This window comes from Triticum aestivum, chromosome 2A (genome assembly GCF_018294505.1).
Source record: "Triticum aestivum cultivar Chinese Spring chromosome 2A, IWGSC CS RefSeq v2.1, whole genome shotgun sequence".
Taxonomy (NCBI): Eukaryota; Viridiplantae; Streptophyta; class Magnoliopsida; order Poales; family Poaceae; genus Triticum; species Triticum aestivum.
The window spans coordinates 1,750,141-1,763,388 of record NC_057797.1 but is presented as its reverse complement, the minus strand read 5'-3'; the positions used below and the strand labels follow the sequence as shown (position 1 = coordinate 1,763,388).

The 13,248-nt window shown below is 47.9% G+C and overlaps 1 protein-coding gene across 1 annotated transcript; it reads right to left on the bottom strand.

Moving 5' to 3' along the window:
* Positions 1 to 10,451: 10,451 nt before the first annotated feature.
* On the bottom strand, positions 10,452 to 12,115 carry LOC123186888 (acyl transferase 15). Its single transcript, XM_044598574.1, has one exon. The coding sequence runs from the start codon at positions 11,997 to 11,999 to the stop codon at positions 10,632 to 10,634; it is 1,368 nt and encodes a 455-aa protein (XP_044454509.1). The 5' UTR covers positions 12,000 to 12,115; the 3' UTR covers positions 10,452 to 10,631.
* Positions 12,116 to 13,248: the final 1,133 nt, after the last annotated feature.

Sequence of the window (13,248 nt, the reverse complement as noted above, 5' to 3'; positions counted from 1 at the left end):
TAACTCCCTCTATGCATGCTGACCTCTTAATTGCATTTATACGCGGCACCGCGTCAAGGAATTGCTGCACCAAGCTGAAATAACTCTTCGGCTCCGATCTCCCCGGCCACAGATGATCCATGACGTACTTCATGACGAGTCCGGACAACCTATTCATTTCGGCCCACTGAGCCAAACGATCATCCACTGCCAGTGGACGCTCTGGATTACGAAACTGCGACCAGAAAATCTTTTCCACTTCGCAATCTTTCTGATCTCAAAAGTGTTCGGTCGCATCAGCGGCACTTGTTGCCAAGTCCAGATAGGTGTCCTTCACACTCCACATCCGGTCCAACGGAGCAAACTTCGGATCACAAAACTACCTCCCCAGCATAAAGGGCTTTCCAGCCGCAATCTGTTCGGCCTGACGCAGCTCCTCTTTCGCAGCTCTCATCGCAGAGCGAGCATCCTTGGCATCGGCAACGGCCTTCTCTAAGTCCGTCTGTTTCGCCTGGTCTTCTTTCTCAAGAAGTTCGCAATGGTCTGCAGCGCTCTTTAACTTCTCGGCCATCTCGGCCATCTCCTCTTTGCTTCGGCAGTGAGCAGCCTGTTCGGCTCTCAGCTCTTCAAGGGCCTTCTTGGCAGCCGCATCGCTTTTTCTGGCTTGCTCCTTAGCTCGGGCAAGTTCTGCCCTAAGATTCTCCACGGCGGTCGTACCATCTGCATCAAGCACACATGTTGTAAGGCACTGGCATGAAGCTCCTCTTACCTAATGCCGCCCGAAGAATTACATACATTGAGCCTCATCAAGACGCTTGTTGACAAGCACGATGTCGGCATCTGGCACGTCCAGTTGCCGCTTTAGTTCGGCCAAATCATTAGTCCGGCTTGATTCCGGACACCTCGCCACCTACATTCAAAGGCGACATCTTAGACCTGGGATTATGATCCTCAACGTGCCGTCATTTCTTGACAACACGTAGAGTCTCAGGGGCTACTATCTACACAGGGCGCATCTTATTTATGCGCAACTGACAAAAGTGTACATTATCTAACATACCTCAAAACCCGTCAGTAAACTTTTGACGGCCTCATGCAATCCGCTTTCCGCAGATGAAATCCTTTCAATCACCATGCCCATCAAGGCACAGTGCTCTTCTGAGATAGAAGCTCGCCCCAACAGAATCTTTAGTTCTTCCGGTCGAGCACCAGATGGTGTCGGACTTGTCCTATGGCCTCTTTCGAAGGCCAGACGCGGAGGACTTCGGGGGGCCGCATTGCCACCTCCCATCCCTGCCGGATAAAGAGAAACCCTCCGCGACGACACCTCAGGGTCGCCCGCCTCGCTGGGCGGCACGGCAGGGGGAGGTGTTCCGCTCTCCATCATCTCCGGAAGAAGATCCCCCGAAGACGAGCTCTGCTGCGAAGGTCTGAGGTCCGAGCTACAAGGTAAAATTTCGGTTAAATCTTCTCAGATGCAAAATCAAGGATTTCTCTCATCCCTCAAAAGGAAAATCTTTTCTCCACTTACGGCTCGCTGGAGGGCTGATCCCCTTGAGGCCGTAGTCCGGCCAAGGAACTCCCTGGCGTCGGACCCTCTGACGAGGATTTTCTCCCCTGTTTTGAGGCCATGGTTTCTGGGTCGTCAGAGGCGGCTCTCTTCTTCCCTTTAGGAGAGGAATTGTCGGTTCCTCCCTTCGGAGCAGCCTCCTTCGAGGAGGCCGTAGCTTCCTTGTCCTCCCCCTCCAAAGGCATTATCTCCAGCATCCTGACTAGCACAGGATCCGGCCTGGTTTCAGGAAGGGGAGCCGGACACCTGATCAGCTTCGCCTTCGCTGTCCACTCCTATTTAAAAAGACGGCTCTTTTAGGGGCAAGTTTACGACGATTATACGGATAGAAGGTCCGGGCACAAGGTTGCTTACTTGAGTATCCGGGCGATTGCAGCTTAGGCCTGCGTCCTCGGTTGAATCCGGACACATCTCTTGTGATCCGAAGAATAGTTTATACATCTCCGCGGGCATTGCGCCCATAAAATTCTGAAGAGCTCGCGGTCCCTCCGGATTAAACTCCCACAGACGAAGGGGGCGACGTTTGCCGGGCAATGTTCGGCGAATCAACATGACCTGCGTCACCTTGACCAAATTAAGGTCTCCTTCCAAGAGATCCTTAATTCGGCCCTGTAACAGGGGCACGTCTTTGGGCAAACCCCAATCTAATCCTTTGTTGACCCATGACGCTAGCCGTGATGGGGGACCCGAGCGAAAGGCAGGAGGCGCCACCCACTTGGCGCTCCTAGGAGCGGTAATATAGAACCATTCTCGTTGCCACAAGCCGAGCTCTTCTTGAAAGGAGCCCTCGGGCCATGGAGCATCGGCATTCTTGCTGATGACAGCACCTCCGCACTCTGCGTGCCGTCCCTCGATCATCTTCGGCTCCACTTCAAAAGTCTTGAGCAATAAACCGAAGTGAGGAGTAACGCGGAGGAACGCTTCGCACACAACGATGAATGAGGAAATATGGAGGATGGACTCCGGAGCTAAGTCATGAAATTCCAACCCGTAATAGAACAGCAGCCCCCTCACAAAGAGATCCATCGGGAAGCCTAACCCCCGAAGGAAGTGAGACATGAACACTACGCTCTCACCGGGCTGGGGATTGGGAATAGCTTGCCCTTGAACAGGCAACCTATGCGGAATTTCGGCGGTCAGGAACTTAGCCTCTCTCAACTTTAGCACATCCTCCTCCGTGATGGAGGAGGGCATCCATCGGCCTTGAAGGTCGAAACCGGACATTGTCGAAGGTCCGAAGCGCCAGGAATCTGAAACCTAGGGTGTTGGAACTCGAGGCGACGGGCGAACTCAATTGAGATTGGAAAAAGGAGTAAGGCCTTGGTCTCTTTATAAGAGGTTCAATACCAGGAGCCCTCCCCGTAACCGTTTGGGACTCTCCTTTAATCGAGAGAACATGCTAACGGGCACGATTGGGTTACCCGCATCCGTATTAATGAGAATCCCGTAAAAAGGGTACACGATCTCTGCTTTGACAAGATGTGCCAAGGAAACCGCCTCGCAAAACATGCTGAGGTGGATAAGTGAAAACGATTCAAGTAAAGGACTTGGCTGTAGTGTGATGGCGCACTGCAGAATAAGTCAGCAGATTTGATTTGTGTTAATATTATTCTCTCTATAGCAATATGTGGAAACTTATTTTACAGAGCCGGACACTACTCTTGGTGATTACAAACTTCTATGAAGGACTTGGAGGAGGAACCAGCCTTGCAATGCCGAAGACAATTTGCGCGCCGGACTCGTCGTCATTGAAGTCTGGTTCAGGGGCTACTGAGGGAGTCCTGGATTAGGGGGTGTTCTGGTAGCCGGACTATACCTTCAGCCGGACTCCTGGACTATGAAGATACAAGATTGAAGACTTCGTCCCGTGTCCGGAGGGGACTTTCCTTGGCGTGGAAGGCAAGCTTGGCGGTGCGATATTCAAAGATCTCCTACCATTGTAACCGACTCTGTGTAACCCTAACCCTATCCGGTGTCTATATAAACCGGAGGGTTGTAGTCTGTAGAGAATCAACTCCATACACAATCATACCATAGGCTAGCTTCTAGGGTTTAGCCTCCTTGATCTCGTGGTAGATCTACTCTTGTACTACCCATATCATCAATATTAATCAAGCAGGAGTAGGGTTGCACCTCCATCGAGAGGTCCCGAACCTGGGTAAAACAAAGTGTCCCCTGTCTCCTGTTACCATCTGGCCTAGACGCACAGTTCGGGACCCCCTACCCGAGATCCGACGGTTTTGACACCGACAAGAGCCATGGTGAGCTCTCTTCTTCCTGCATCCGTTTGCTTGCTCTGAGCTCGTGCTTGTGCGAAACTGCATGTCACCTCGCTTGAACTCCCTAGCTACACCACACCTTGTCTTGCATACATGTTTTGTTGGACGAAAAAAGTACAATGATCTGCTCCTTGGGATATTAATTCTTATGATATATCTTGTAATTTACTTTATTGTAAAAGTTAAACCCACTACATGTGTTGAGCAGAAATTGTTTTAGTTTGTCATACATAATTGCCTATGCTTGTTGGTAGCTATTAAATGTATAATTCATCATGGAAGCATAGGAATGTGATGGACATCATCAGATTACATTTATGTTCTGAACTTAAATATTTAAACTCAGTGTTTAGATTCTTTATCTGTAATCATAAGCTTCACTTGTAGTCTGGTCGTTCTTAGACATATTATTGTTTGAGTTAAGTTCACCGAACAATACTTAAAATTTCAGGAATCAATGATGCCGACCTCCTTGAAGAGTTGTGCCAGGTACCAAATGATGACCTACTCATGCAGTTGTGATAGGTAGCGATGACCTCCTCATACTCACTGGTAACAAGTCTGGTTTCACATTTGCTGGGCACTGTGCTTTTGGTGTATGATATGGCTGGGAGAAAACACACAGTTTCCTGCATTGTCTGATAATATCAATTTGTTCTGTAAGATATGAGTTTATTGTACTATAAATGGTGATAATATTGCGTCTAGTATGTTCTCAACCTTTTACATTGTATGGATAATTGGATACACTGAGCTACCGTCTTCCCTTGTATACCCCGCAGTCAAACTCATATGATAGAGTAGATATTTTCTACCTGTAGCATCATGGAGGTACTAACTACCTGATGTAGTCGTAGAACAGCATCATGTTTCAATATGCCAAATGTTTGGGCCTAATGATGTTCTGCAGTAGGGCGGTTGTTTTTTACTTTCTTTCTAGGTTTGTGTGCAATGTTGGATTAATGATGGAAGTGCATTAGCGGTTTATCTTCTTCTTCACAAGTCTGTTTGCAATGGATGTACATAACTGTCATTTTTACCTCTTGCATATTTAACATACATGACAATAGCAGTAGGTATTGAAATATATGCGAAGGTAGAAGCTATTGCTGCTGCCTTGTGGGTCGTAATTCTTTCTCTCCAGATGTGTATACAGCCTGATGTATCACTCATGCTCATATTCTGTACCGCAGTAGAGTTTCTCTTCCGCCTATGGTAACATCACAGAATACTACCAGAACTCATATTCTGCCTATGGTAACCAGTAGTTTGCTCTACTGGTGATAGTAGGATGATGGAAACATCACTACTGAATGTAGTTCCTGTTTCTTCAACTAATCATCATGTACTAGAGTTTCTCTTCTTGCTACTGTTTGGTTTTTGGCGTCACTAGCTTGTACTGAAATGTGCAGACTTTACCCCTTGCTAGATCCTTTGGTGGAGGTGACCCATGTGATGGTGATTCGCTCCAGCAGTTCTGGTTCCAGCAGTGGCGGTACTACACGGCTACTGCTCCTACGATGGCTACGCATTGGTAGGCTCGACTGCCTCCCTTGGCTGTCGCTGTGATAGTGAAGCTCAGCCTAGGGTACAACCACTTCCGATGAGCTCCTTATAGGTCCCCTTCTACCCCTCCTACTCGCTCCATGATTCTTTGCTTTGCCTTTGTGAGGTGTACTTGTTTAACTTTTGTCATAGTCGAGCATTAGATGATATATTGTATTTGTCATGAGGAACATGGTTCATGGATATGCCAACCTGCGGCTTGTTGTACTAATGATAGTAGGATAATGCAAGTTTTGACAATCCATACATATTCTTGCATGTTAGTGTCTCTCTGTGTAAGTACGAATTCTGGTGATGCCTTCATCTATGATGATGCTCTGCCTTTCGCATTCATTCATTCTCTGATTGTCCTAGGACTCCTCATATTTATTTGAAAATCTGTGCACATGTACATCATTCTAGAGAAGCATTCCCATACCAGCACATGTATTTGAAAAATCTATTCAAATCTCCTCACTTCATATGTTGCTATGAACACTAAGTTCAGAGTGTAGCATGCTGTTAAGAGATACTGCAACTCCAAAGTAGACAACTAAAACATATTAGTAAAATCAGTATGCATCCCTAGTGATGCTTTATCCTGTTATTTTAGTCCATGAGTTATGTGTTGGAGCATCACTGACTTGTATGGTTTTTTTCAAGGTCTATACAAGTGCCATCTTTGTCTGGCAACATCTGCCTCCTGTGTCATGTCATGTATCTATTTCACTTTAGATGTTTTAAGTGAATGATGTATTACTTGCGAGTGTCGATGTACTGATGCAAACAGTGCTTGTGTACTTGTGACTAATTTGTTTTCCCTCTCATTTGTAGGAGTTCCTCGGCCAAAGAAATTCGAAGAACCTCGAAGCCCCAGTCAGCGGCTCGCTTTATATGTTATTGAACTTGTAATGTAGAATTTGCTTGGAATTTTGATGTAATGCTGATCTTGCTAGGATTTGGGTGTATATTTACTTGGTGTGCCTGTTATTTAATGTTGGGTGTACTTGTTATTCAAATGCTGGGAATTTGAATTTGTGATAAACGTATTTAGTTGGATGTGAACATAATACTGAAAGAGTCCTTGGCCCAAACACTACTGGACCTTAAAAAGGCCACAACCCAAACATAGTTGGGGTCTGTTTCAGCAATGCTAGTATATTAATTTTCGAAAATAAATAAAATGAACTATAAAAGGGCCGAGTTCCAAAATTTAAAAGGACCACAAAAAGGCCGAGGCCTGAACAAGAATTAGAGTGAAAAAGGCTAAGGCCCGAACAAGAATTGAACGTAAAAGGGTGCGGCCTAGAAAATAAATGGATGAAATGTTTGGCTTGGCCTGTGAAGCCGACCAAAAATTCACAGGAAAAAAACAACAAATAGGCTGAATTGTTAGGCTCGGCCCATATAGACACATAATCGGACCGGGCTGAATCTTATCAACGACCTTTTCAATTGGTCGCAATTTTGCCACGTCGGATCCGACGTGGCCTGGGCAGAGAGGTAGCGACCAAAACAGAAGATCACAGAATCAACGACCTTTTGTTTTGGTCATGGCATTCCACGACCTTCTCACAGAGAAGTTCGCTAATTTCAGTTTACGACCGCCAGCTTTTGACCTTCTGTTTTTGGTCACAAAAATGTCGCAAATGAAAAATAATGACCTTTCAGTGACCAATAGTGATGTTCGCAAGTTGACATATTTCTTGTAGTGCGACGGCGGAGCGAGCGCTGTTGGTGGACGCCGGAGTCGAGGACGACGGGCTCCTGTGATTCGCGGCTTAGGTGGGTGAGTGTTGCGTGAATAAGCCGCAGTGTCCGCGTCGGATGCAACGGGCGCATGCATGGGCGCGCGTCGGGCGTGGCCGGCTCCGTGGCGTAGGTGTTGTGCGTGTGTGGATAGTGTCTTGGGCGCGTGTGTGCATGTACACGGAACGCGTCGTAGTAGGCGTATTCAGTTGGCGACATGGTCCGGGGAGAGCGAGACGATCAGGGTGGGCTTGCCGCGGTACGTGCGTACGGGCGCGTGTGGTGGACACGGCTAGGGCGCCGGCGGACCGGATCGTGGGCTCGCATAGGTGAGAGCGTGGGGATCGTGGACACGCTGGCCTGGGTATAAATCCCATGTGGAGGTCGTTGTAGACTGGCGTGGTTCTAGCTTGAGTTGTTGCTTGAGGATATACACAACCGTTGTTGCCGCTGGGGCGTTCGTGCACCAGGAACACCACCGTGCCTTCTCATTCTGTCAGTTTCTTCTTCCTTGGTTCAGTTTGTGCTAGAGCGAAGTGACAGAGAGACAGAGGTAGACTACCGCAAGAACTGGGATAGAGAGAGAGAACTGCGCCAACATGTGCATGTGCGTGCTGCCATCCGGCTCTGAAATTTTCCATTTCCGGCCCCCATGCTGCCACATCGCCGAGCCGCAAAGAGGAGACTATACACAATGCACCCACGGGCCACCATGACGAAGTGATTATACAAGGTATATTTTTATTTGACTAGCAAAATGTTTATACGTTGCACGGAATATCAAGATGCATTTGTATAAGTAGTTTATTTTATGGGAGAAAATGATGAACGAGAGAAAGACTTATTTGTAAATGTGGAGAAGGGTGTAGGTATCTTTTTGCGAAATTGCTATAGTTTTCTTTCTGTCGGTCAAATATAAATAAGACGGACGATATTGCAAGATGGAAGGCACACCATCATCACCAACTATATTTTTTATAAAAGTAGAGATATTAACATTGTTTTAATGCACTTTATAAAATTGTTAATTTTAATATTTCATGTATACATATCAGACACTAGGTTAGATGGTCATCATGTGCTGGCTTGAACGCGACATCGTGTAGTATTGCCATTAAATATTGCTTATTATTTTGCATTTATATTAAAGAGCCTTGGATTTCAAATTCGCACCGGGTCCTCGAATTTTCAGGACCGTACAATCAAGTGGAATGTAAGCTTGGCGGCGTATATGATCAACTGGAAATGCATGTATGCATGCATGCATGCTCCATATATATCTTCTTGCAAAACAGCAGAAACCACCTTCCGTTCTTAGAGCATCTACGACCTTCTCCAAATAACCAGGTGGACAGTCCGTCCAAACCAAAAAAATGCCATGCATCCAACCGAATTGTCAAATCCAGTCCAAACATTTGAGCTGTCGAGCACCTCTCAAATCTAATCTATATGTGTGGGACGCATTTGGGGATGCCCGTTCCCGTTCGGATGCGTCTGCCACGTCATACGGATTCACCACGATTTCACACATAACTCATCTGAAACCACACCCGGACCAAACCCTTGTCATTGTTGTCACGGCACTCCACTTTCAGTCTACTTCACCTAGTTTCTTTGAGGTGATGTAAGGCCATTTTCGGCATGGTGGACAGCGGACCTGGGTAAGGCATCTCCAGATCCGTTGACTAAGACCTCATCCCCTATACGGGCAAGGAGGAGAGACCCGTCTGGTTGGCTCTCCGCCGATCCAAAGAGGAAATGGAAGCGTGCACCCACGCATCCACGGCGTATGAGCCAGTGAGGCTTCGATCCAGCGGTGGCAATGCGTCTGCCAGCTATTCGCCGCGTGTCCGCTCCAGAGCGGGATCTGGCAAACGCGTCCGAGTAACCCTTCATTGTGTCCTTGTCCCCCTGGTGTCTGGCTTTTAGTTTGAGCCATCTAGCGGGGACGCGGGTTTCGAGGCTCCATTGCTATCTTCAAGCATGGCTCCCTAGGCAAGGGTGCCCCAGCCAAGGGCATCCTACAAAAAGGTCAGATTTCGAAGAACGAAAAATCAGGTCTTGTTTGTATCGTGCTGAAGTTTCGGAAAAGGATTACCTGCCCATCTTCACTTGACCGAGCGCCATGGAATGACACACGGGGGGTCACATCGTATAACTATTGCAGTAGTGTTGGTAGCTCAGTCAGTGCCCCTCGCCATCGGATGGAACTCCCAGCCACACAGTGCTTATCACCCTCCGGCGATCCATGTGGCCAACAATAAGCCCATGGCTGGCCACAGGATGCACTGCTATGGGTCGTACGTGGCATATATATGATGTCTCTGTAGTTGAGGATTCTGACCTGCACATATAGTGATGGATGGTCCCGGCACCATAATTCCGATGGTGATTTGAACTTGAGAGCGATGTCAGTTTTAACTCATGTAGCAGCTGAAGCGGAGTTTAGTCTTTTCGGATGACGTCACTCCAATGACGTGGCTAAATCGAACCATCCATCATTAATTCTGCACAATTATGTTATTAGTAGAAACATAAAAATGCATTTTTTGGTGCACGAGATCAAGCCAATGCAGCAAGGCATATATACGTCCTGTTCTGGATGATGCCGAGCATTTGGCTGTAATCTTCCTAACCAGATGGGATTTCAAAAGATAATTTTCCAATAATCGGATTGCACGGAGGTGGTAAACGACCTGGAATATGGTGAAGAACTCTCGTCGACGAGAATGGCATCAATTTTTTTTTACGGCATATGCATCCAGGCTTTTTACTTTTCCGTAAGTGAATTTTGTTTTCTATTATCGGAGGGATGCTAATTATGTTGCTCATTGTTTCACTAAGGAGGTTTCTTTTGATAGAGGAACCCGAAGGTTTATCTTTCCGTCCTCTGTTAATTGATGTTGTAAATGTGACCGTAACACATGATGCTTTCATATACTAGTAGTAGCCAATGGACTGCATGCCAAGAAGTGTATTTACAGCCTCCAACAAAATGAGGGAGGGATCCAAGGCCAGGATGAAGTAAAATAGTTCATAAATAAGCACTACAAGTCTATTTTCAGGGCTTTGGATGAAGGAAACATCAACCTTGATGAGGCCTGAAAGGTTGACATACCATATTTTACGGCCGAAGAAAATGGCATCCTTATAGTTTTGAGCTGTGGTGTTCCCGCTGAGGAACATAATGAAGCTCCTGGCCTTGATTGTTCTCCCGCTGAGTTTTACCATGGATATTATTTGAACTACAAATTAACAATTTACACGAGAACACTTAAAATACCTTTTTGAAAAATCATATCAAAAAATTCTAAATATACATCATTGCATGATCCACAAATAAGTGTTCGTTCATAGAATAGAATAGGGCAGTTTCCATGCTACAACACATGAAAAGTGTGCTAGGTAGATTTTCACCCTATTCACCTTGATCGAGCTAACAGAGCACGAAAAAGGGTATCATCATCATAGAAGCACAGCATTATTCATCAGTTGCTGAGGGCTGAGGCCTACGACGGTGCATGTGCGAGCTGGTCCAGCTCCGCGAGGAACGCCGCCGCGTGCTCCTCCCTGACGCACTGCGTCAGCAGCCGCTCGCCGTCGGCCGCCGTGGCCTCGCATGAGAGGAACGCCATGCACCCCGGCACCGTCGACTCCTGCCACCGTCCCACCACCCTTGCCGGAGGGCCGCCGCCGAAGTCTGCGCGGTCGAAGCCGATGTTTCGCCAGCTGGTTACCATGAGCGCGTTGTATCCAAACGCTGCAGCCATCTCCTCCTCCCCCATCTCCGGCACGGCACCGCCGCCGCCCCCCATGTTCCGCAGCAGCTCCGGGACCCCGTCCTTTGCGCGCTTGATCAGGTCCACCACTTCGTTCATGCCGCCATCCCCGGCGCCGGCCACCTCTCCGGTCGTCGCGAACGCCACCTGTGCCACGGCGCAGTTGCCGTAGAATCCTGCCGCCGCGCCAACGTGCTCGCGCACGTTCACGAAGAAGGCCAGCGGCGCCGGCGTGGACATGTCGTAGTCCGGGTCGTCGCCGATGATCGCGCGTGTGCGGCACCGCCACAAGACAGCCACCGCCGCCTCGAACGTCGTGCAGTACCCACCGTCATCGGTGTGGGAGGCCCTGTACTCGGACTTGATGCGGTTGATGAGCTTGAGCGGGACGGTGATGTCCAGGTAGACGAGGCCCATGCCGCCGCGGTCCAGCATCAGCCACTGCTTTGCGGCGACCACCTGCGGCGAGAGCAGCGGCAGGGACACCGCGTGGCCGTCCCTGACCGGCGCCACGGCCGGCGGTGACGTATCAGTTTCAGCGCGGGTGAGCTCGCCGACGGCCTGGAGGAACTGCGCCATGCCATCTCCATCGGCTAGTGTGTGGTTCCACGTGACCCCGACCGTGAACCCGCCGCAAGCGAACTCGGTGACCTGCATGAGCAGCAGCGGGTCCGCGAGCCGGCAGCCCTCCGCGGCAGGGTAAGCCACGGCGAGGCGGTCCAGCAGGCTCGTCGAGAAGGGCGCGTCGAGGAGGCCGTGGTCCTGCAGGGCACAACCCGCCGACGCGGCCACGAAGTGCACGCCCTCGCCTGTGCACGCGACGTGGAGAACGCTGTCGTTGTCGTCGTCATGGGCCGCGGCAAGGCGGCCGGCGACGGTCTGGTAGTGGACGAGCGCCCGCGAGAGTCCCTTCCTGATGGCCTCCACGGGCTGGTGTACCGGGCCGTCGAAGATGAGGAGCGCGGCGACATGGAAGCCCACGTAGCTCCTGTCCCATGAGGAGAGCTGCACCAGTTGCGTCCCCGTCGTCTTCCCCATAGCCGGCTCCATCGACGGGCGGACCATCACCGGCGGGCACTTGCTCACCGCGAAGCTCATCTTTGATGCTAGCTTAGCTAGCTAGTGCCAGTGCGTACGTACGTCGGTGGATCTAAAGTAATGGCACCAAATAAGTCAAAATGTGGCCATCTCACACAATTAATTGACGGGGCCCGGCTGAGTGGCGACACTTAACAAAGAGGATGAAACTAATAGTACTGCATATATATGCACTTTGTGGTTGTACTGCAATGAGAATGACATCGATCTATGGATGCCACATACATTTATAGTCTAACCTACGTTAATATTTATAAATTTGTCACAATTCCAATGCTTTTGATTTTCTCTTTTTTTTTTCTTTTTAGGAAAGATTGTGGTGTTTCTTCTTGGAAAAAACTCAAACAAACTTTGCTGTGAGCTCAATCTTGTAAGTATGAAGATCACGTGTGTATGACTTTACAAGCATGTGTTTTTCTCTTTCCATTCTAGCATTTTCTAACCCGGACGCCTTCTTTCCGCCTTGGATTAATATCAAATTTCGGGTAGACAGAAGTCTCATTTTGTTTCACCCTGAATTATATTACGTATGGTTATATTCGTCGATCAAAAATATTAGCCAGCTTGAATGAAAAAAATATTCCAACCTGGAACAATTCCTCTCTTGCTTCGTTACCTTTCTGCTTTCCACATTTCCGATTTTTCTCACTACTACAATTAAGTTGGCGTTTTTCATAATCAAAATATTAGATATCAACGATTTTTCATCCCGCTGTAGGGAAGACCACGATCGGGAGTCTACAGTCAGCATTAATTGATGGGAGCATGTTGTGTACAAACACATGAACAACCGCAAGTAATCGGGAAGACGCCACAAATTAATCTGCATCTAATGATTGACACACTTTCTAGCTAGGTCATATTTGATCATAGTTAGCTCTCTAAATTTTTTTTGTAATCATAGTATCATCAGCAGTAGACTGAGGAAACAAACGTATGCGTGTGGTGTGTGATGGACGACATGCAGCTTATGAATGAAATCGTAGATAGTGCAATTCAAAAGGTGGCTAAAAAACGAAAGTGTTGTTCTAATCCTGAGATCATGTGAGCTCGGGTGAACAGTAAAAAATGAAATTGCTTAAAAAACATTGATTTTTATTTTGTGAAACATCGACAAATGTTTTGACAGTTTGTATAAGTTCATCATCAAATGATGTTAGTGGAAGACATGACAAAAAACATAAAATTGATGCTCCAAAAGGCGTTTGAAAATAATATTTTGGAGCACTAATTTTATTTATTTTTGCTA

Bases quoted from the DNA above. Each gene is read 5' to 3' on its own strand.
- LOC123186888 (XM_044598574.1), bottom strand. From the start codon at position 11,999: ATGAGCTTCGCGGTGAGCAAGTGCCCGCCGGTGATGGTCCGCCCGTCG.